The 23,322-nt window shown below is 41.3% G+C and overlaps 1 protein-coding gene across 5 annotated transcripts in view; it reads right to left on the reverse strand.

The window, feature by feature from the left end:
* DYM (dymeclin) overlaps window positions 1-23,322 on the reverse strand; it is a 351,012-nt gene that overhangs the window by 301,538 nt on the left and 26,152 nt on the right. For 4 of the 5 annotated variants that reach the window (XM_075066858.1, XM_075066862.1, XM_075066859.1 and 1 more), the window contains one exon: window positions 21,994-22,183. In XM_075066858.1, the coding sequence (XP_074922959.1) occupies window positions 21,994-22,133 (140 nt within the window). In that variant the 5' untranslated portion in view covers window positions 22,134-22,183. Of the gene's footprint in view, window positions 1-21,993; window positions 22,184-22,429; window positions 22,464-23,322 lie in introns of those variants that run through there. The other variant, XM_075066860.1, reaches the window with a different exon arrangement.

Raw genomic sequence — 23,322 nt, forward strand, 5'->3', positions numbered from 1 at the left:
GGTGCATCCAGAAGCCCAAACCTCTCCAGTGGGTTAAATATGAAACAGATTAGTTCCTGGGAGGTCTGGTTCTCCCACTCACCCTCAAATCAGGCAAAAGAACTACAGAAAAATAGGACTGAATGGATTAGCCAAACCAATCACCATACTCCAAGGAGACCTCCAAATTGATATTCCATAGGAACTGCTATGCTGCGTCAGATCCACGATCCATCTAGTCCAGAACTCTGTCTTTGACAGTGGCCAGAAGCAGACAGTTCACAGGAAAATGCAATAACACTTTACAGTGGAAAGATTTGAGACAGTTTGCCCTCATGACGGTCTAATCTTAATCCCTAAGGGTTAGTTTTTGTCTTAAACCCTGAAATATCCCTTACAAATACTTTTATTCCACCCATTAACTATAGTAATGGATATATTCTGGTTATCCATATAAACATCCAATCTTAGTCTCAGTGACATCTTGTGGTAATGAGTTCCACAGTCTAACTATATGTTGACTGAAAGAGTACTCCCTTTCATCTACAATTTGACAAAGTAAGAGCCATATTTGCAGAAACTTGGGCCCAAATGCTTCTGTGGTGAGCACTCAGTTCCACAGCTGGGTTGTGTGCAATGACAAAAATGAAGCCTGGAGAAATCTATATCCCCCAAAAACTTCCCCAAACTTCACTTCACTAAATGCCATAGCATTTAATATGGAAGTATATTTGTGGGAGTAGGAGAGAAAAATGGGAGGCCAGTGGGCAGGAAAGATCCATAGATTTTAAGGCCGGAAGGACCATTGTGATCATCTAGTCTGACCTTCTGTATAGCACAGAACACAGAACATTTCCAAAACAATTCCTAGAGAATATCTTTCAGAAAGACATCCAATCTTGATTTTAAATGGTCAGTGATGGAGACTTCACTATGACCCTTGGTAAATTTTCCCCATGGTTAATTACTCTCGCCATTAAAAATTTATGCCTAGCTTCAATTTCCAGCCATTGGATCATGTTATACATTTCTCTGCCAGACTGAAGAGCCTATAGTTACACATTTATTCCCCATGTAGGTACTTATGGACTGTAATTGAGTCACTGTTTAACCTTCTCTTTGTTAAGCTAAATAGATGGAGTTCTTTGAGTCTATCACTATAAAGCATCTTTAATCCTTTAATTATTCTCCTGGCTCTTCTCTGAACTGCATCCGAAGTATCAACATCCTTCTTGGAGTGTGATACCAGAACTGGACACAGTATTCCAGCAGTGGACACATTAGTTCCAAGCACAGAGGTAAAATAACCTCTCAGTTCCTACTCAAGATTCCTCTTTATATGAATCCCAGGGTTGTATTGGTTCTATTGGCCACAGTGTCACTCAGAGCTCATGTTCAGAGGATCATACACCACCGCCCCCAAATCTTTTTCAGAGTCACTGCTTCCCAGAATAGAGTCCTCCATCTTTTAAGCATAGTCTACATTCTTTGTTCCTAGATGTATAGATTTTCATTTACAGGACAACCACAAGCAGAAATCCACTCTGTGACGCTTCCCAGGGGTACCCAGGGTTGTGAGGCACCTTGCTACGACCTGCTTTTAATGTGAGGAAGCCTTGTCTCTGCCTGCCATGGGTCAGATCCTCAATTGAGAGATGTCTCTTTCTGGTGACCTGCCTTAACTTCAAAACCTTAAGAACATAATTTCCTATATAGATACATCACGCAATAAATATTATACATCCCTACATTTTGCAATGACTATGATGACCAGTGGGCTACTGGTTCTCAGAGATCACACTGCCACCCTTCCATGAATTATTATGGTTTTATAGGGATCTCTGACCCAAGGGACCCCTATAAAACCATATGCACACACTGTGTCCCCTGCCCGCTGGCAGCGCATGATGTCTGGGTCACACATTCCTAACCAGTAAACATTCATGTACAGCTAAGGATAAGCCAAACCCGTCTATATCCATCAACTTCAAAAACCACTTCAGTGATTCCTAGTGAAGCTTCTTACATCCTGAAGAGCCTTTCCATGTTCCAAATGGATGATTTACTCTCACTTCCATGTCTCCTTCACCTGCACACACAAACCAGCTGCACACACTCTTCCTGACAAGATTACGGTCTCAAATTGCACGACACTCAAGGCTACATTCACATCAAATGCATTTCTGCTGCCCACAGGTGTTTCTGCCTTCCTGGGGGCTCAGCTACCAGTGTGGATCAGACTGAATTAAAAAAGGGAGCTCAGCTTCCAAACAGGGGTTTTCCTTAGTCTGCAGGCACTCATTTGGAAATGTTTTAGTGGTCCAAACCCCAGGATGTCAAAGAAGGCATCTACAGTCTCTGTGCAGAGGCAGTTAATTCAGAGTCTGAATTGTAGAAATGACACACCTGTTTTAAGCAGCATTTTTCTAGCAGTTCTCAGAATACAAATACACTCAAGCCAGTTTAATATCTGAAGATGAGAAATGCTACATAACATTTAATAAGTACTTCCAGCACTCTTCATCTACATCTCAAGGCACTTCAAAGAGGAGTGAATATCATTGTCACCAATTTACAGATGGGGAAACTAAGGCATAGTGAAGTCAAGGATGGTGTCCAAGTTTACCGCAAATCAGAGTCTCTGTCCTAGTACCCCTAGTATACAGCCTTCATAAGCATTAAGTCTCATCATAATCAATTTGCTAAGTCACTCCCCATCTTTACTAAATATTAGCGAGTGTTTTCCCATAAGCAATCTGACAAACAAAATCAAAGTAATTAAAGATGCTTAGACCAGGCTGCTAGATCCCTGCATGGATACAAAATTTATATCAACGGATTCAGATATCCAAGGAGCTGCAGGGCTCTAGCAACAATGAGTGAAACCAGCAGGGCCATGGTCTGTGACAAGGCCAAGAACCACAGCGGTGAAAGCAGCAGCATGTCAGATTGCCACTTGCAGGAGCCAGCGCCCAGCACGGGCAGCCCCTCCGACGTGGCTGCGAATATAAATTTTGTATGAAAGCCAATGAATAGGGTATTGGTAGGATCATCAATCAAGGGAGTTATTAAAAAGGTTTTCAGTAGTAAAGCCAGTGTTTATGCTCCACAATGGAGTAACTTCACCAGTGAGATGAGCCATCAAATTTAATTTAAAAAAAAAAAAAAAAAAATCAGCAGATTATCCTGTGCATTGGACTATTTTGCAGCACAGTGAATTGACTGCATGCATGAGAGAGAAAGCAGTCATCTTGCACAATGTCTCATACCCTGCCTCCTCAATTTTAGTTTATGCTTGACACAGAGAAATGCACTTTTGCACTGCCGCCTGCTTTATAGTAGCTTCTGTAGCTGAATTTCAGAAAGACTAAACTTACTTGCCAATACATATTTTTTGAAATGTTAAAATTTCATCTCTGAGGTGGTCTCTTATTTCAGCTCTAGAAACACAGCTGTAATTGAAGACAAATGGTATAAAAATGGAAAACAGAATCAACGCCTACAGACATTACAACTTACTGGGTCTGAATGAAACAGGGACTTCTCTCAATCTTCTATCTAAAAATCTGTCCAGCTGGCTGCTTGTCATCAGGATATATTCCTTCCTGACACTGACAGACTGGGAGAATGTTTATTGCACTCTAACTACACTTGGAGGGGTCTCCTTGAATGCAGTGTAATCTGAATCCAACAAAAAGGGAGGAAGGAGTGGGTTTTTTTGTTTGTTTTTTTAAATAGGGGTGCTTAAAAAGATATTAAAGGCTCTTGTAACTCAGATTACCTGGTTAATTTAGCTTTTTTAATTGCTCCAGGATTGAAACTTTCAGTATGAAGGGACAATAATCTCATAACCGTACCTCTTGTATTTCCTGATTTCTGAATGTTTGTCTTTGCAACCGTAACACTTTTAACTAGTTTTTGTTCCCTAGTTATTTTGAAAAGCAAACTGAAAAAACTCAAACTACTACCATTCTGCAGAACCAGACAAACTTTCTTCTTTGGGCAAAACGGTTAGCAGCATGGACTTCTCTAACTCTTTAGTCATTTTCCACTGAGAATAAAATAGAGAGTTAAAATCTTGAAAACCAGGCACACCCTATTTCCTCAAGTTCAGACAACAAGAAGAAAAACACAGAATTGTATTTTGCCATTTTAAAATTTTACACTTTAAGTAAAAACATGCCTGCAAAATCTCAGCACAAGAGTTACAAGCACCCGGGGGGAAGGTTATAATGGAAGTGCCTCCACCACAAGTACAGCGTTGCTACCATGCCCAAATATTGTAACACTATTCCTTTACGACTCAACATTATTATTAGGCCCTCAAGGATGCCTTATGAAGAGGGTACAGTGTACACCTAAAAAATCAGCCCATTTTAGGAAGCTGAGGCAAAGCTTAACAGGAAATGCAAAGTAAACTGCCATGTAAACTGTAACAGTCAGCTAAACTCAAGCAGAGCGGAAAAAATACATGCAAGAAGCGGAAAAAGTTGCCTGAATAATTTTTCTGTTATGAAGACAGAAGATAGACTATATTAACCACTTATGCAGAAAAGGTCTCTGCATGTCATCAGCCAAGATTCATGAGGTGGCATGAGAGCAACAACACTAGCACTAGCTACTGGATTTGCTTTGCACCACAGTCCCCGCGGAGATGCTGTTTAGTTAATGAATGAATATAAAGATGGAAACTTATCTTAAGCATGGATCCTTTCATTAATCCACAGAGTAGCAGTGTTAGACTTCAAACTGTTTTCCAGTACTGATGAACAACGAGAGAATATTTTTCAAGAAGTAAAGTTCATTTAGTGGATTGATCCAGACCGCAGTTCAAGAATTCCAACCTCCCTACCCTGCCAAAAATTTCTCCCCATAAAGTAATGGCAGCCTTATTGTCAGATAGGACTTTTTTCAAAAAGTATTTATGATTTGACGTATTCAATATATGCTTAAAGTCATGTAATTCAGAAGATTACTCACCCATACATGAAACAAATTTGAGAAGTAACCTATGAACCAGAATCACAAAAGGAGTTGCAATATACACTCTACCTACCTATCAAGTGTGTTTGAAGCAATAATTCATCCCAGGAAGATGTGTCTTGGGCCTTGGTTACACTGGCGCTTTACAACGCTGCAACTTTCTTGCTCAGGGGTGTGAAAAAACACCCCCCTGAATGCAGTAAGTTACAGCGCTGTAAAGCGCCAGTGTAAACAGTGCCCCATGGGGAGGTGGATTACCTGCAGTGCTGGGAGAGCTGTCTCCTAGCACTGGCGCAGCGACCACACTCACACTTCAAAGTCCTGCCGCGGGAACGCTCCCGCGGCAGCGCTTTGGAGTTGGAGTGTAGCCAAGCCGTTATACACACACAGAAGAACAATCAAAGAGCCCTCAACTTTATCAGGTAAACTTTTGAGAGTCCCTCTACGTTTGTCACAGAATGAAAGAAATCTAAGCTAGACTCCACCATCACTTTTCACAAAGCGATCACTCTATATCTGACCTATTGGTCCTCATCCTCAAAGGAAACTTGCACAATACCCCTTTCAAAAGATTATCTTAAATTCATATCTTTACTAGACACTAAAAATCATGGACTGAATAGAAAGACTCAATTTATGGTTTATTACAAACAATCAATAACCCACTAACAACCTCCTGCCAGCTACTCCTCCATATTCCTTTCTTCCCTATGACTGGAGAGGTGTAAAAGGACCACTTCAACTTGAATGGTGCCTTGAAATATGTTAACCACTCATGCTAAACAATCTGTTCCAACTTGCATTTAGGCGTAACTTTATGAGGCTATATGTGTATACTGCCTACCTTACAGTGGCACAGCCATGCTGCTGTAAGGTACACAGTGTAGCCACTCTTTGCTGGCAGGAGATAGATCTCCTGTTGGCAAAATAAAACCACCCCCAATGAGACACTTTTTGTCATTAAAACTTTTGTCGTCGGGGTGTGAGTGTTTTTTTTTCACACCCCTGACTGACAAAAGTTTTAATGACAAGAGTGCAGTGTAGAGATAGCCTGAGGCTACATCTACACTACTGCACTTACAGCGCCACGGTAGCACTTGTGGTGGAGATGCTTTAAGCCAACAGGAAACTTAACTCCTGTCACCAAGAGAGGCGGTACCTATGTCAGCAGGAGACGCTGTCTACACCAGCGCTTAGGTAGGTATAACTTATGTTGCTCACGGTCTTGTGGTTTAAAATCACATAAATTACAATAAGTTACAACAGGTTTCAGAGGAGCAGCTGTGTTAGTCTGTATCAGCAAAAAGAACAGGGGTACTTGTGGCACCTTAGAGACTAACAAATTTATTTGAGCATAAGCTTTCGTGGGCAATGTAAATTATACCAAAGTAACCTGTAGTATAGGCAAGGTCTGAGTAAGTTTCCCAGAGCTGAAGATAAACTTGAGCTTGCACAGAGCTTCTCTCTCTCACCAACAGAAGTTGGTCCAATGAAAGATATTACCTCACCCACCTTATCTTGCTAATATGGTGGGACCAACATAGCTACAACAACACTGCATCCACTGTCACAGCTGGATTGCTCTCCACAGACTATTCTCAAACAATATTTAAATTTAACTGAAATCAGTTATGCTATTAATCTGGATATGAATATTTTTCTAGGTTAATTTTTGAAAAATTTATTTACATCTTTATTGAAGAATATTGTCCTAAAGACACTTTTCATTCTTGTTTTACCAAGTTACATCCTTATTATTAAACACTCACTCAAAGCAAACAATAAATGTTTGCTTTTCTCTGAGCTGATAAGCAGCCCGCCAAACAGAGCTTTGAAAGGGCATTTCCACATTCCTACACCCGATTTCACAACAATGACAAGAGTGGCCACTTGACTTAAGGGGATTATCGGACGTTTCCGGAGGCTGATCACAGCGCAGTAACACAACACCTCGTTCATACTGGCACCGCAGCACTCCAGCAGGGGCTCAGCAAACGTTATTCCACTCGCCTAGGTGGAGAACCCGCAGCGCTGTAGCTGCGGAGTCAGAGCACTCTACGTGCCTTGCCAGTGTGGACGGGGAGTGAACTAGGGCACCCGGGGCTGCTTTATTGCGCTGTAACTCAAGTGTAGCCAAGGCCTAAAACTACCACCTCAAAGTCAGGGTATCAAAGTCATAAACGCAAGGTGAAGAAGTTCTCAATTAATTCCAATTAACATTACATGGGCAGATATAAATAGAGGGAAGTCCACTAACTGGATACAATAGGTGTTACACTGTACTGAATGGGAAGAGGCAAACAATACATACACTAATCATTAACAAATTGTATATTTTACTTCTAGCAAAACAGGTCAGTTAATTATGTGCCTGAATTTTTACTGAGCCAGACAGTCTCCACAGATTGACACTGCTTAGAGCAAGCACCAACATGTCAAGAGGACTTTGGGAGTGTGGCTGGGAAGAGCACTGAAGCTTGTGATTCCAAAGTACATGCTATGCCAATATTCATGCATTGTTCTCAGCCAGCCTTGCTCAAGGAGAACTGCCTATCACTAGTAATGAACAAACAGCAGCATGAACAATGACCACTGTTCTTTCACAGTATTCCTAAGGAGAGACAAGGTGGGTGAGATAGCATCTTTTACTGTGAGAGAACTTCTGTGATAGAAAGCTGTCTCTCACCAACTGAAGGTGATCCAATAAAAAAATAATTATCTTTCGATAGTGCCTTTGGACCTTCCAGTGGTTTTGATAGTACCAAGTTGTGAACACTTTCTGGGTGGGGAGCGGGGTAATTTATCTGCACAGCACTTTATTTAAAAAAAAAGCAGTAGCACTTTAAGCAACATTCAAAGCAAATGTAGGTTGATTTATACGTGCTTGGGAAGCTAATTTAGCGGTGCATTGAACATGCAAAAACCCACTCGAATTCACTGCACAATTTACCATTGCATACATTTTGGGTTTTTTGAGGGGTGGGAGCTTTAATTTAATATGTTCACATACAAAGCAAAAGGCATTTCAGAAACATTATAGGAAGGCAAGGTCAACCTTTCACAACTCATAAGTGAGAGAGTGCAGTGGATAATGAGTAGAGTTAGACAACATTTTTTAGATGAAACTAATCTGCTGCAATGCAAAATTTTGTATCAACTAAAACTTTTCATGAATTTGCATCAGATTCAGCAATTAAGTTTGGTCAAAAAAAATCAGAAATGTTGAAATGGTTTGTGACAGACTGACAATATCCTGATCAAACCCTATGGAATTAAGATAAAGTTTACTGAGTTAAGTTAAACCTTACTGAATTAGGGTCAATACCGTTGGGGTCCATTGCATTCAAAATGCAATTGTGTATATATTATTGTACATTGTCTGTATCTTCTCTAGTAGGAGGGGGATGCTAATATATTTCCTCTATTATCAGCCCTTTGAAGCCACCTCCCTGGAGAGGTAAGTAACTACTTCAAACTGCTTTCTACACAGACCAACCAACAAAGAAAGGATTTTTGGATAAATAGTCAAATTGATTTTAAATTTGCTCAGGGTCTTCTTCCTGAACCAGCCACGGACTGGATCCCATTGAGGGCCCCAATCTTTAGGGAAGAAATGGATGAATTGGCCTACTGAGGCCCCACAAGACTGTGATGAACTGATGACCATAAAGGAAACTCTTTGGGTAGAATGTTGAATAACTGCACGTGTGTAGATTCTTTTATTAATGTTTTCTCTGTAATGCTTTTTTACCTTAAGAATAAAGTAGACTTGCAGAGGAAATACTGTGTGGTAACTTATAACTATGACAATTGCACTATTAACTGTTGCTGAGGAGGAAAGCAATTCACACTACAATCAGGAAGCTGTGCAGCCTAGAAATACTCTGGACAGAAGGAGGTAAGACAAGTCACCACTCAAGAGAGGTGACAACCAGAGGAGCCAAAAACCTGAGAGCAGGTGCCCTTGCTTGACTATAGAGGTAGAATATAGGGGCAGCAGCCCTGAACTGTGACATGGTTCATTTTTTTCATTTCTGAAACGACACATTTTGATGTTTCTGGCTAGATTAACAAAGCCTGAGGACCCATTCACAAAATCGAAGAGGAGGAGGACCTCCTTTTATCCAATGGCCGAGCGGTTAGAGCACTCATCCAGGACATGGGTGACCCAAGTTCTAAAATCCCTTTTGCCTGATGTGAGGCAGGGACTTGAACTCTTGTCTCCCACCTCTCAGGTGAGTGCCCTAACCACAGGCTATAGGAATGTATTCTGGGTGGGTCTCAGGGCTTGTCTACAATGGCAACGTTAAAGTGCTGCCGCGGCAGCGCTTTAATGTGGCTGGTGTAGTTTCAGCACAGCACAGAGAGAGCTCTCCCAGCGCTCTACAAAAAACACCTCCATGAAGGTGCACCGTCTATACTGGCACGTTACTGCGCTGAAAGTTGCAGGGCTCAGGGAGGTGGTTTTTCATACCCCATAGCAAGGAAGTTGCAGCACTGTAAAGTGCCAGTGTAGACAAGCCCTCACTCTCTTCTGGGGAAGCTGCTCCACTTGGTATAAACAATTAAATACTCATTAAGCCAGAGAGCAAGAGAATGACTATAGCCTGGTAGTTCGGACACTAATCTGGGAGGGAAGACAGCCAAGTTCCGGTCCTTCCTCCCACATCCTGGGCGAGTGCCCTAACCACTGGGCTATTGAGTTAATGGTGGGTAGGAGACAATCACCCCTTGTGAAATGTGCCCATATCCCTTGTGAATCTCACCCTTTGTTTCCAAATTTCCTTAACTTTTATTAAAACCAGTTTAAAAGGCCCAAACATGATTATTATTATTTTTCAGAACTGCCAGTGAACCAAACATATCCATTACTTCTCACTCTTATTATGAGCCATTATCCAGATTGAGTGACTCTTGTATTACACTAATCACTATTCATCCATAGTATTTTGTTTGGACAATCCAGAATTTTGTTTTGCTTTGTTGAACTGGCTTTTTAATCTGTTAGCACCTGGTCTTATATTTATGTTTTTATTTTTTTGGAATTTATTTCGTGTTTCTATTTCTGTAATCACTTCTCATAGCACAAGGAGTTTCTTTCACTGATGAGTAATTTCCAGTAAGAAATAGTCTTTTTAAAAAGCAAAGATTGGGGAGAGGTCCAAGATAGGCAATTTATTGCCCAAAATTGATGGTTATCATTCCTTTTAGGTTTTTATATTCAGCTTGGTCTCGTCTCTAGTTTAATATTAGTAGAGGGCCAGATTCTGTTCTCAATTATTACAGCATAATTCCAGTCCAGAAGTGGTTAGAGCACTCGTCAATGCATTTAATCTACAGTAACTAAAGTTCGTTTCAACTCAGTTATTTTGGATTTATACCAGTGTAACTGACCCAGAATCTGGCCCACAGACTTCAGCAAAAGCATCACAGTAACAGACTGAGTAAAAGTTGCTGCCTGACCATGTGAAAAGATTGACAGGTTGTAATATTCTTCTTTCAAGAAGCCACTCTCCTTTTAATTTAATGACATCAAAGCATCAGAAATAGAATTTCTACTTAAAAAAAAATCACTGTGGCTCAAAGCATCAGTCAGAATACCACCCATACAAGTTGCAGTTACACATGTTACAACACTGGACGAGTCTTCATAAGGCATAAATAAGACCCCAACTGTAGTAGACAACCACCCGGGGGGAAAGGGGGAGAAGAGGAGGAGAGGAAGCTTTCCTGACAGCTTTTTCCCTAATGCAGTGTTGTTGTAGCCGTGTTGGTCCTTTTTCCCTTGACTAAGCAAAGCTTTTCACTTGCCATCATTCACAAAACTGAAAAGAATCAGCCCATTCAGTAAATTCATACTGTGGGAATGCTGACTTTAATGGACTATTCATAAGAAAGACGTCAAACGAAAAGCTACATATAATTTATTGTACCAATTTTAAAAACGTACCATATTAAGGCAACATAAGCGTTGTTCATTTTATGTCTTTCCATTAAGAATCATGCACACTATTCTTCAACCAGCCATTTCTAAAACTCAAGGGAAAGAACAAAGTGGAACGGTAAATATTAAGCATATGATTTTCAGCAAGTTCTGCTTTAATTAATTCTGTTTTAGGTTTCCATCATGAAAGCTTTGTAACTAACAACAGTACTAAAAATAAGGCCACATTCCTCTCAGCAATGCACTGCTCTGCCTGACTTGAGAGCAAGGCTCACACATTACATGTCATGTCCCATGGCTCTTGGCCTAAAACCAGACAAAGCTAGATAAAGGCCTACAGATTGTTAACGGTTCTTCTGCATACAAAAACATTATTTAGGCTGGAAAGTCAAGCAACTGAAAGTTAGGAAATGCCAAATTTATGCAACCTTAATTCAGCCTCCTTGTGCGTCCATCCTGTGAACTGAACGAGCCAGGAGTCCGTTAGGAAAAAAAGTCACGTGATCATGTAATTAAAGATTATCATACTGTATACAGACAAGGGGGCTGAAACAAAGGGAATTTCATGGGATAAAGAAAAGGCACTTCTGTAGCCTGAGGAGAGTCCACCTGATGACTACCCATAGCCTGACTACAAACAGAGGTATTAGAGCGCCTCAAAAATAAGGATGCAGAATGCTCTACAATGGAAAGCGTTGGGCAACCTAACAGAAGTCACTACTTGCTCCCCTATAATACCACATACACATGCAGTGCCCACCTTCCATAACCCATAAACTCTGCTGAGGTCCCACTGGCAATAGCTGCCAAATGTCACTCGTATAGAGTGAGTCACACATTTGCCCCTGCTGCTTATCACTCATGCCAAAGGGGCTGCAGGTAGCGAGCAGTTTCCCTTTCAGTTTCTTCTTCTGGCTATTACACACTTGTCTCCTTGGCACTACATGGCAGAACCCCATCATAACAATCAAAGGTACACATAATATTTCTTGAAGCAACACTGATATCACTCACTTTCCTCACAGATGGCATGTTGCATCACCCAGGGTGTACTTCCTCCCCTGACTAAGAGGCAAAAAGCACACACAGCTGGTGGGAGGGGGGGAGAGGAGGGAGGAGGAAGCAACTGGAGCAGGTAACAGATAAGAGTTTGTTGGCCCCAACACCCAGGAAGTTTCAGAGGTCAGGGAGAGAGAAGAAATCTCCCCTTAAGCTTCCCCATTCCTGACACTACTAGCTAGAGGACTAAACCTAAAAAAGCCAAAGCTAACATCACATATACATCCTCATGGGAGATGGCATCCACCTTAACTTTGTAAGAGCTTGCCCAGTTTAACCTGACACCACTTATGAAAAACTATCCTCCTGAAGAGTCACCATCAGTTACCTCAATTTAGCATCGATATGTTTTTCATTAAAGCCTGAAAACTAGCAACTACTGATAAACCATCCAATTCTGGAAGAGACTAAAATGAAGAGGTATAATTCTAGAATAAACTAAAAAAAATCTGCCACGTTTGACAAGTGACAAACCTGACCCCTTCAAGCCATTGCTGAAAACGACTGATTCCCTGGGGTGAACAGGAATAGCTATATTTACTACCCTCTGTAATAAAGCATGGTTAACACCTGATTTCTTAACGAGGTTGACCTTGCATTTACAATGAGTGTTGAATTCTTATTTTGCTCATGTGAGTAAGATCATCCAGCTCAGCCACTGGATCAAGGTGGCATGCAGGGAACAATGTTTAACACTATTTGTAAAACAGCAGAATTTTTTAGGCACAGCTTAATAAGAAACATTCATGTTTCCCCCCTAATTATTAAGCCACACAGAAGACAGAACTGTCTCTAAAAATACATATCTATTCTAGTTGTCATGCAAGAGCACCATCTGGTGTTCAGTACGCTGAATTCTTCACACCAGTCTACATTCCTGATCTTGATCACTCCAGATTTTCATACAGAACCAAAACATTTACAGAGCCTGACACTGTGACACGCACTCAAGTAAAGGTTGCTGAATAGATCCCAAGAGACAGACTTCCCTCAAGGGAAAAAAAAAAACCAAATATTTCTCCATCAATCAATATACTGTTTAATATTTTGAAAATATTAAACAATACACTAAAGAGTCACAATATAATTTTAACACTATGTACATAGCCCTTAATACTTAGCAAAAAAGTATGCTTTTCCTCATTCAATTGCACCAAGAAAGTACAGAAGTGAGTTTGTCACAACTTTATTCTTCCTTCTCACTACGCTTCCCACCTCCCAAACCCTCATGATCACCTACAAGCAAACCAACCCCTTCATATCCCTCCTTTAGATCCTCCATTAGGCTCCTGGATATTCCCCCATTCAACCCTCCTCTACGCAGAAGACAGAACATTCCCTTATCTTTCTAGATAAGAACACAATGACGTGCCTTCAGTATGCTAATTCCTCCATTTTTCTCATCTGAGCATCCACTTGCAGACCAACTCCCACATACCAAATACCTTTGAAATGATCCATCTCCCAGTTGGCTGAACTGTCACCTACACCCAGGCACGAGGCTACTTCAGTAGGGTTTCTTCCTGCCAACTGTAAGACACCCTACTGAAAATTCCAAATAGTTACCCCATACCTGTCTTATACCCAGTCCTTGGAACATCAAGTTTACAGCCAACCACCACCTAGAAGCTACAGTAAATAAGGGTTGGACTGATGTAACATCATATCCATATTTTACTAATATTTCTAATATAATATCTTCCCATCTTTATTCAGTCTGTCAGTCATGTTTAAAACTTAAGATTTGAAGATTAGCAAAACTCTCTCTATAATTCACTTGAAAAATAGCTCCTTATTAATACAAGTATTTTCAAGATGACAGAAGAAATTAGTCCAGAATGGATACAGCATGCTTTCAGTGAAAACATGTAAAAGCTAAATGTGTCATCTTAGACTGCAAACAGTTTGGTGCACTCAGCATAGCCAATAAAATAGTTTGGATGTAGTTGCTTCAGATACATGACTTCTTCGGAGCAGACAATGCTTCCACTAATTAAGAGAGAGCCTGCTATCTTCAAACTCAGCAAGAGAGAAATCAGGGACAGAGCAATGCTTGGCAAGACCAAATCAAGTGAACAGCCTTTTGGGTGACCAGGAGAGTTGAGCCAAGACTAAGATCGAATGAAGAGCTTAGGACAAGGAAATGTACAACCATGGGGGACTGGATGGATCATCAACATGGAAGTTACCGAGAATATGCATATGAGATTGTGATGTGAGGAACAGAGAGAAAAGAACCAAAAATAAGAGGATCAGTGGGCAGAGCTGGATGGACAGAAGATGACAGCAACATGGAGAGGTGAGTCAGAGGCAGTGCTGTTCAAAAGGAGAAAGAGTGAGAACCAAGAGGAGGAAGGGGCTGGAAGCAGCAAGTCTAATCCAGTATAGACAATGTGAGAGAAGGACAGGCCTTCATAAGAAGGAAGTTGCAGAGGCGGTGTCAGACAAAACAAAAGGGATCCAGGTCTCAGGGAGTCAGGAACTGGAGGGAGAAAGATAAGAAGATGTCATCAATAATGGAGATCTCTTTAGAGATGGAGCAGGCATTTCAAAGACAGCAAGAGAAAGGGAAGAGCAAGTGGGAAGATGAGCATGAGGTTAGGAAAGGTGACATGAGAGGGGAAGAGATGGTGATGGGGAAAGATGTGGGAGGTGGAAAGGGTGGAGTTGTGCCAAATGTCACCAGCGGTAAGGAGGTGGAAGCCGAGAAGACTGTGAATGTGGTTTCTGGATTTGAGATGGTGGTAAGAATGTGGGAGGGGTGTAGGAAGAACTCTTGGGAACTTTAGAGGGATGATGATAACAAGGACGGAGAGCCTGTGGGAGGGGATGGAGGAGGGCAGATGCAGTGATGCAGAAGATGAGTATAGTGAGAGCCTTGGTTAAGTGGCAGATGGACAAAGCTACCCCAAAACACTTTGAAAAATACTGCACAAATTCCCACTGCTAGGAAGCTAGATTATATTACCCCAGAAATGGGGGAAGAGGCAGTCAGGCTGCACCATTGTTCTGTGAGGCTGACATAGCTTTCAGGCCCTCCTCTTACCCTTAAAGTGATAGAAAGTAAGACACCTTCAAGGAGAATCTAGACCACATGCATCCTATCTTGGGTGCATCGTTATTAAAACCTGCCAAGGAGAAAAACCAAATTTATGACAGTGCACTAATAATCTACCCAGATTAATCATTACTGAGGAAAAAGCAAGAACATAAGCATGGCCATACTGGGTCAGACCAATAGTCCATCTAGCCCATTATCCTGTCTTCCAGCAGTGGCCAATGCCAGATGCCCCAGAGGGAATGAACAGAACAGGTAATCATCAAGTGATCCATCCTCATTTGCCCATTCCCATTTTCTTGCAAATAGTGGCTAGGGACACTATTTCTGCTTATCCTGGCTAATACCCATTGATGGACCTATCTATTAATTTATTTAGTTCTTTTTTGAATCCTGTTATATTCTTGGCCTTCACAACATCCTCTGGCAAACAGTTCCACAGCTTGATTGTGCATTGTGTGAAGAAATACTTCCTTTTGTTTGTTTTAAACCTGCCTATTTCATTTAGTTCTTGTTTTATGAGGAGTAAATAACACTTCCTTATTTACTTTCTCCACATCAGTCATGATTTTATAGACCTCTATTATATCACCCCTCAGTCGTCTCTTTCCAAGCTGAAAATTCCCAGTTTTATTAAGCTCTCCTCATATGGAAGCTGTTCCATAACCCAAATCATTTTTTTTGCCTTTTTCTGTACCTTTTCGAATTCCAATGTATCATTTTCGAGATGGGCAGATATCCCCACATCTTAAATATTGCATGCAGATCATGGATTTATATAGAAGCATATGAAATTTTCTGCCTTCTCATCTATGCCTTTCTTAATGATTCCCAACATTGTTAGATTTTTTGACTGCCACTGTACATTGAGTGGATGTTTTCAGAAAACTATGCACAATGAATCCAAGATCTCTTTTTTAACTAAAAACAGCTAATTTAGACCCCACCATTTTATATGTACAGTTGGGATTATGTTTTCCAATGTGCATTACTTTTCATTCATCAATATTGAATTTCATCTCATTTTGTTACCAAGTCACCCAGTTTTGTGAGATTCCTTTGTAACTCTTCAGTCTGCTTTGGATTTAACTATCTTGAGTAGTTCTGTATCATCTGCAAATTTTGCAACCTCACTGTTTACCTCTTTTACCAGATCATTTATGAATATGTTGAACAGTACTGATACTGATACAGACACTTGGGGAATACCACTATTGACCTCTCTCCATTCTGAAAACTGACCTTTTATTCCTACCCTTTGTTTCGTATCTTTTAACCAGTTACTGATCCAGGAGAAGACCTTCCCTCTTATCCCATGACAGCTTACATTGCTTAAGAGCCTTGAGTAAGAGACCTTGTCAAAGGCTTTCTGAAAATTTAAGTACATTATAGCCACTGGATCCCCTTTGTTCACATTCTTGTTGACCCCCTCAAACAATTCTTGTAGATTGGTGAGGCATGATTTCCCTTTACAAAAACCTTGTTGACTCTTCCCCAACAAATTGTGTTCATCTATGTGTCTGATAATTCTGTTCTTCACTATACTTTCAATCAATTTGCCTGGTACTGAGGGTAGGTTTACCAGCCTGTAACTGCCAGGATCACCTTTGGAGCTGTCATAAGTAGATAGGTAAGGTAATGGTTAATTTTCTTTTACTGTAAAGGGTTTACAAAGGGAACCAAACACCTGACCAGAGGACCAATCAGGAAACAGGATTTTCAAAAGTAAGGGTGGGAACCTCTGGAGGTTTTTGGCTTTTTTCTGGGTCTTTGTGTTTTTCCCAGCTATGGAGGAAACAGCTTTCCTGCTAACTCCTATTTCTTTCTAATTCTCAAATCTTTTCTCCTAAACTACTGTGAGTACAAAAGGAACAAGGCAAAGTAAATCGGCTGTGATGATGCTATGTGATTATGTATTTACATGCTGTGTGTTACTGTGTTGGAGCTGGTTTAATTTGGGCTATCTTTAAAATCAGAACTGTTTATTACATATTTCTTATAAGCCAAGAGCCTTGTATTGATCTCTATTAATTTGCAGTAACATTGTTCTTGGATTTCTCCTTTCTTTTTATAATAAAGTTTTCTTTTTAAACCTTGTGAAGTTTTTACCCACGAAAGCTCACGCTCCAAACCTCTGTAGTCCTATAAGGTGCCACAGGATTCTCTGCTGCCTTCACCGATCCAGACTACACGGCTACCGCTCTGATACTTTCTTTTCCTAGTGAGGCAGAGGGGAGAGGAATCTCTGTGCCCAAGCTATGTTATCTGGTGACAGGCTAGAGGGGGAGGGAAATCAGCCCAAACTCTCTGTGTCTCAGCCTTCCTATTGTCGCCAGGGCAGGGAAAAGGCTACAGACCAAAGGGAGGGGGAATCTCTTGTACTTGTGAGCTGACTAGTGTGAATGACATACGCCTCGCGGAAGCTAGAATTGCCTCTCCGGTGTATTCAAAAGGAGAAGTGAAGTTATCAGTTCAGCGCACTGGCTAACCCCAGGAAAGGGGGGGAAGCTGGGGGATGAGATCGGGAGACCCAGGGGTCTGGGTCTTGGGGGGTTTCTCCAGGGAAAGTCTGGGGGGACCAGAGCGAGGCAGGCGCTATATTCCTGTCTGGTGGCAGCGAGATAGATCCAAGCTGGGTATAAGCTTGGGGAAGCTTCACAGTAAACACTCAGATGTTGGACTCTAAGTCCAGATTTGAGACAGACGTTTACTACAGGAGCCTTTAAAAAAAAAAGTCACATGAGCTATCCTCCAGTCATCTAGTTCAGAAGCTGATTTAAGTGATAGGTTACATATCACAGTTAGTAGTTCTGCAATTTCACATTTGAGTTCCTTCAGAACTCTTGAATGAATATCATCAGGTCTTGGTGACGTATTTCTGTTTAATGTATCAACTTGTTCCAAAACCTCCTCTAATGACACCTCAATCCACAGCAGTTCCTCAGATTTGTCACCCAAAAAGAATGGCTCAGGTTTGTGAATTTCCCTCACATCCTTAGCCCTGAAGATCGATGCAAAGAATTCATTTAGTTTCTCCACAATGGCCTTATCATCTTCAAGTGCTCCTTTAGCATATCGATTGTCCAGTGGCCCCACTGGTTGCTTAGCAGGTTCCTGCTTCTGATATACTTAAAAAAAAAATGTTTTGCTGTAACTTTTTGAGTCTTTGGTTAGCTGTTCTTCTAATTCTTTTCTGGCCTTCCTAATTATATCTTTACAAGTCACTTGCCAGAGTTTATGCTCCTTTCTTTTTTCCTTAAAAGGATTTAACTTCCACTTTAACAGCTTCTATTACTTTGTTGTTTAGCCACAGTGGCACTTTTTTGCTCCTCTCATTATGTTTTTTTTTAATTTGGGGTATACATTTAAATTGAGCGTCTATTATGGTGTCTTTAAAAAGTTTCCATACAGCTTGCAGGGATTTCACTTTTGCCACTATAACTTTTAATTTCTGTTTCACTAACTTCCTCTTTCTTGTGTAGTTCCCCTTCTGAAGTTAAATGCTACTATGGTGGGTTGAATTGGTTTCCTTCCCCCACAGAGATGTTAGATTTTATTATATTATGGTCATTATTACCAAGCGGTTCAGCTATATTCACCTCTTGGACTAGATCCTGTGCTCCACTTAGGACTAAATCAAGAATTGCTTCTCCTCTTATGGGTTCCAGGACTATCTACTCAATGAAGCCATCATTCAAGGTGTCGAGACACTTTATCTCTGCATCCCATCCTGAGGTGACATGTACCAGGTCAATATGGGGATAGTTGAAATCCCCCATTATTATTGATTTTTTTATTTTTATAAAATAATCATCTGAAGATTTCCATCACTATCACCATCCTGATTAGGTGGTCAGTAGTATATCCCTTCTGCTATATTCTCATTATTCAAGCATGGAACTACTATCCTTAGAGATGCTATGGTACAGTTTGGTTCATTTAAGATTTTTACTTCATTTGACTCTACGCTTTCTTTCACATATAGTGCCACTCCCTCATCCAGCACGACCTGTTCTGTCCTTCTGATACGTTTTGTACCCTGGTATTACTATGTCCCATTGATTATCCTTATTCTGCCAAGTTTCTGTGATGCCTATTATATTAATTTCCTCATGCAATACAAGGCACTCAAGTTCACCCACCTTCATATTTAGACTTTTTAATATACACATTTGTATATAAGCACAAGGAGTTTATAGAAATACACAGAAAAGCCTGAAATAAGATTGTGTTCCACTGGACTAAGTATGTAAGGGAACTGGCTTTGGAAGCTACTCAAACATGAAGCTAGGAAAGTGTCTGATCAATAGTATGATTGAGATGGAGTTAGACAGCTCATGACAAGATCTTTTATATTCGTGGAGATGAGACAATCCTTTCAGTTGCATTGGTAAAAACATGCTTAAAAATAGGCAAAAAGAGATGGACAGAAGACAAAAAGCAATTGGCCTTGTGTTGGGGACTAAATGTGAACTCAAAGGTCTGGGTTCACTTTCAATACATCTGTGATTCTCCACAAGTCTGAAATAGGAGTAGTGAAGAACAGCAGAGCCAAGCTTTGTACTGTTACCCTAAAAAGCCAAGATAGACTTTTTGCCCTGCTCCCAGTTGTCCAGAAAAAAAAAAAAAAATTAAATTTCAAAATGCCACTAAAGATCAAAATATTTTTTCACGATTAAGTGCTAGGAAACAACTGTGATGAATAGTCCCTCGTACTCACACCCTACACCAGTGGTGGCCAACCTGTGGCTCTGGAGCCACATGTGGCTCTTTAGAAGTTAATATGCAGCTCTTTGTAACGGCACTGACTCCAGGGTTGGAGCTATGTGCGCCCACTTTCCAATGTGCCGAGGGGTGCACTCTGCTCAACCCCTGGCTCTGCCACAGGCCCTGTCTCCACTCCACTCCTTCCTGCCCCCTCCCCTAAGCCTGCAGTGCGCTCGCTCCTCCCTTCTCCCCGCCAGAGCCTCCTGCACGCCATGAAACAGCTGATCGGGGTAGGGGAGGGAGAAGGAGGTGCTGATTGGCAGGACTGCCAGTGGGTGGGATGTGCGGGAGGCGGGGACTGATAGGGGGCTGTTGATGTATTACTGTGGCTCTTTGGCAATGTAGATTGGTAAATTCTGGCTCCCTCTCAGGCTCAGGTTGGCCACCGCCCCCCAAACACTATTGTAATAATCTTTATACAAAGTATGTCCTGTGAGGTATCATTTGAAAACTCATAATTTGCTGATCAGTATTGTCCTGATAAAATGTGCATGACAAACACTGTTTCAGATTCCACTTTATGATCTTATTAACACATGTTCCAAACACCCCAGCCCTGCCCATAGTCAGGTTTGTCCTAAACAAAAGAAGGAATATGTGCTTGTCTTAATTTGCATTTAAGCAGTAAACAGAGTCATCAAGCAGGGAGGGAAAACAAAGCTCAAATGGGGCGGTGGGGGGGGAGACACACAGCAGGAAATATCCTTCCACAAAGATTCTTTGTCTCCCAGTCCTCAGCTGGAAATGGTTTTCACGGAGTGGACTGAAATTAGTAAAAGGAAGAATAAATACCCCAAGAGACCCTCTCAGCCCCCATTCTTTCTGACATTGCATTTACTGCACCTGAAAAGACAAAGGAAGCAGCTGTTGGACTCTGGGGCAGGGGTCCTGACCTAAAGAGTTTGGTCAGTAAGACTGCTGAAAGCATGTGGTGAGAAAACTTTGTTTTGAATCCAATGTAATCTGTTAAATTAGGCACCAGTAAGCATTCTCGCTCTATTTTTCTTGTAATTATTTCTCACTTCTATGCCTCATTATTTGTAGTCACTTAAAATCTCCCTCTTTGTAGTTAATTTCTTTCACAGTTTTATCTAAGTTCTTTCTTTATACTTTTATCCAGTATGTTCAAGTTAAAGTGTCTGAATAACTCCATTTGTTGTGTGCATATTATTCCCTTGAATAAATAACAGACTCAGTTATTTGTACTGTACAGGAGAGACCTGGGAAGTACAGGACATACATTTCTGGGGGAAAATCTAGAATCAGGGATGTGATGGGATCACCCTGCAGCATAACCAAGGCTGGTAAGAGCTGAGTTGTGGCTGGCTGGCTGGAACACACACCCCGACACAGCTGGGAGAGACTGACATGCTGGAAACCATTTGTGAGCTGTCCAGGCTGCAGGCTACAGCAGCAAAGCATTGTAAAAGGCTCCTGCAGGCTACAAGACAGGGGTGAGACAGCTACTCATTAGTAAGAGGGGTAGCCCTGTCAGTCTGGATCTGTAAAATGCAACAGAGTCCTGTGGCACCTTTCAGACTAACAGATGTATTGGAGCATAAGCTTTCGTGGGTCATGCATCTGACAAAGTGGGTATTCACCCACGAAAGCTTATGCTCCAATACATCTGTTAGTCTGAAAGTTGCCACAGGACTCTCTGTTGCTTTCTACTCATTAGTCTGGATTATATCCTGGTATGTCACAAGAACACAAACTATAAAGGACCCTATCCAGTAACAAACTTACAGCCCAATCACCTGAGATGCTGAATACCCTCAGCTCCCATTAAATTCAATGAGAGTTTAAGGGGCTCAGCACTGGCAGGATGAACCCCATAACCTCTTCATTGCTTTAATTTGCTTGAGCTGGAAGCTATAGGTCCTGCCAAGGGGGCACCATCTGTTCTTCAGCATTTCCAATGGCCTATTTAGAAAAACAGTGTTATAGACCTATCGCTGACCTTTCTTGGCTGTGAGCAGAATGAAGACTAATTACAGCAGCAATGAGGAGGAAAAGAAGCTGCAAGAATGAGAGAATATGGTGGAATGGTACTCCAACAGCCCATGCTCAGGCGGACTTTCCACATGCTTACCGCCTCCCCAAAAGAAAGGAAAAACAAATCTATTTTGCATTCAGAGTTATTTGGCACCATTGCTAATGTATTTGTCATAAATGTTCAGTCCTTCAGCAAGCATCCTCTTACCTGCTTGTTGGGGCAGTAAAGTTAAAAGAAAGCAGCTGATTCCAGAATGGGTCATTCTCAGAGACAGCCTCGGCTCCCGATAATCTTTTTAAGTATTCATTTCCTGGGAGCTCACAAATGCTGCTACTATTTGCACCCATTTTCTTATTTTGTAAGTTCCTTTTTAAAGCTTCATTCCTTCAACAGAAGCCTACAAAAAAGAAAGAGAGGAAATATTTAAATCCTAGTAACAGGAATACACATCTTTGGCACGTGTAAGGGATATACAGAACTTACTAAACTAGAAACCAATCAATCTCTAGTTCCATAACTACAACAGCTGCTGAAAATACATAAAACTGAAGAGCACAGGAGCAGGCTGGAATAGTTTGCTTTCAGCAGTTTAGCATAGTAAGATATAGTTAATATCTAAATTTAAAAAAACTGATTGGCTTACATTCCAAGTCTTCTCCACTGTATTTTTCATTAGCTGTGGTCAGAGAGAGAACACATTGACACAACAGCTGTAAGCAAAAGGGAAAGTAGCAGGAAATTTACAATTTAAGCAGGCACATTAGTTAGACCACTATTCAAAAATTTAACATTTTCAAAGTCATGCACAGATACTCAGGGTACATCTATACTACACTACTGGAAGAGATGTAGGATGTACGTGTCTTTACACGCAGCAATAAAAAGCAGTCTGAGATCACATTGCAATGGGTAGCTACCCATGGCAGTGAAAGTCTCTAGCACAGGAGAGGTGAAAGAGAATGGCTTCAGCAGCAACCTGTAGTAGAAGCCTTTCCCTGAGGCAAGAAAAGGCTCTGGCAAGGGGGAGGCAGGTAATCAAATGGGAAAAGGTTAAAACTTTCCTCACTGCTTCTTCCCTGCCAGAGCCTTTCCCCACTGCCAGAATCTTTCCCTGCTGTGGGGAAAGTCTCCAGCTACAGGGAGGCAACAGGGAAAGCAGCAGAGAGGCAGTGCGACACTACATTCCTAAAAATAGCAATGTAGATGGGGAGGCATAGCTTGGGCAAGTAGAGAGCTGCGTAGGATATGTACTCGAGTACATATCCACACTCTTTCAGGGTGTCTTTACCTACCTAAGCCATGCCTCACAGTCTACACTGCTATTTATATCCGTGCTAGGGGATATATATACATGCTATGCACCACCGAAAGCAGCATGCAATGTAGACGAACCCTTGGGTATGTGACTGCCATAGGCAAGAATGGGAATCAGGTAACTAAGGGTACGTCTACACTGCACGATTATTTCGAATTAGCTTAAACCGATATTACAAAACAGATCTAATAAAATCGGTTTAGCGCGTCCACAGTGGGATC

Source organism: Chelonoidis abingdonii, chromosome 6 (assembly GCF_003597395.2).
Source record: "Chelonoidis abingdonii isolate Lonesome George chromosome 6, CheloAbing_2.0, whole genome shotgun sequence".
NCBI lineage: Eukaryota > Metazoa > Chordata > Testudines > Testudinidae > Chelonoidis > Chelonoidis abingdonii.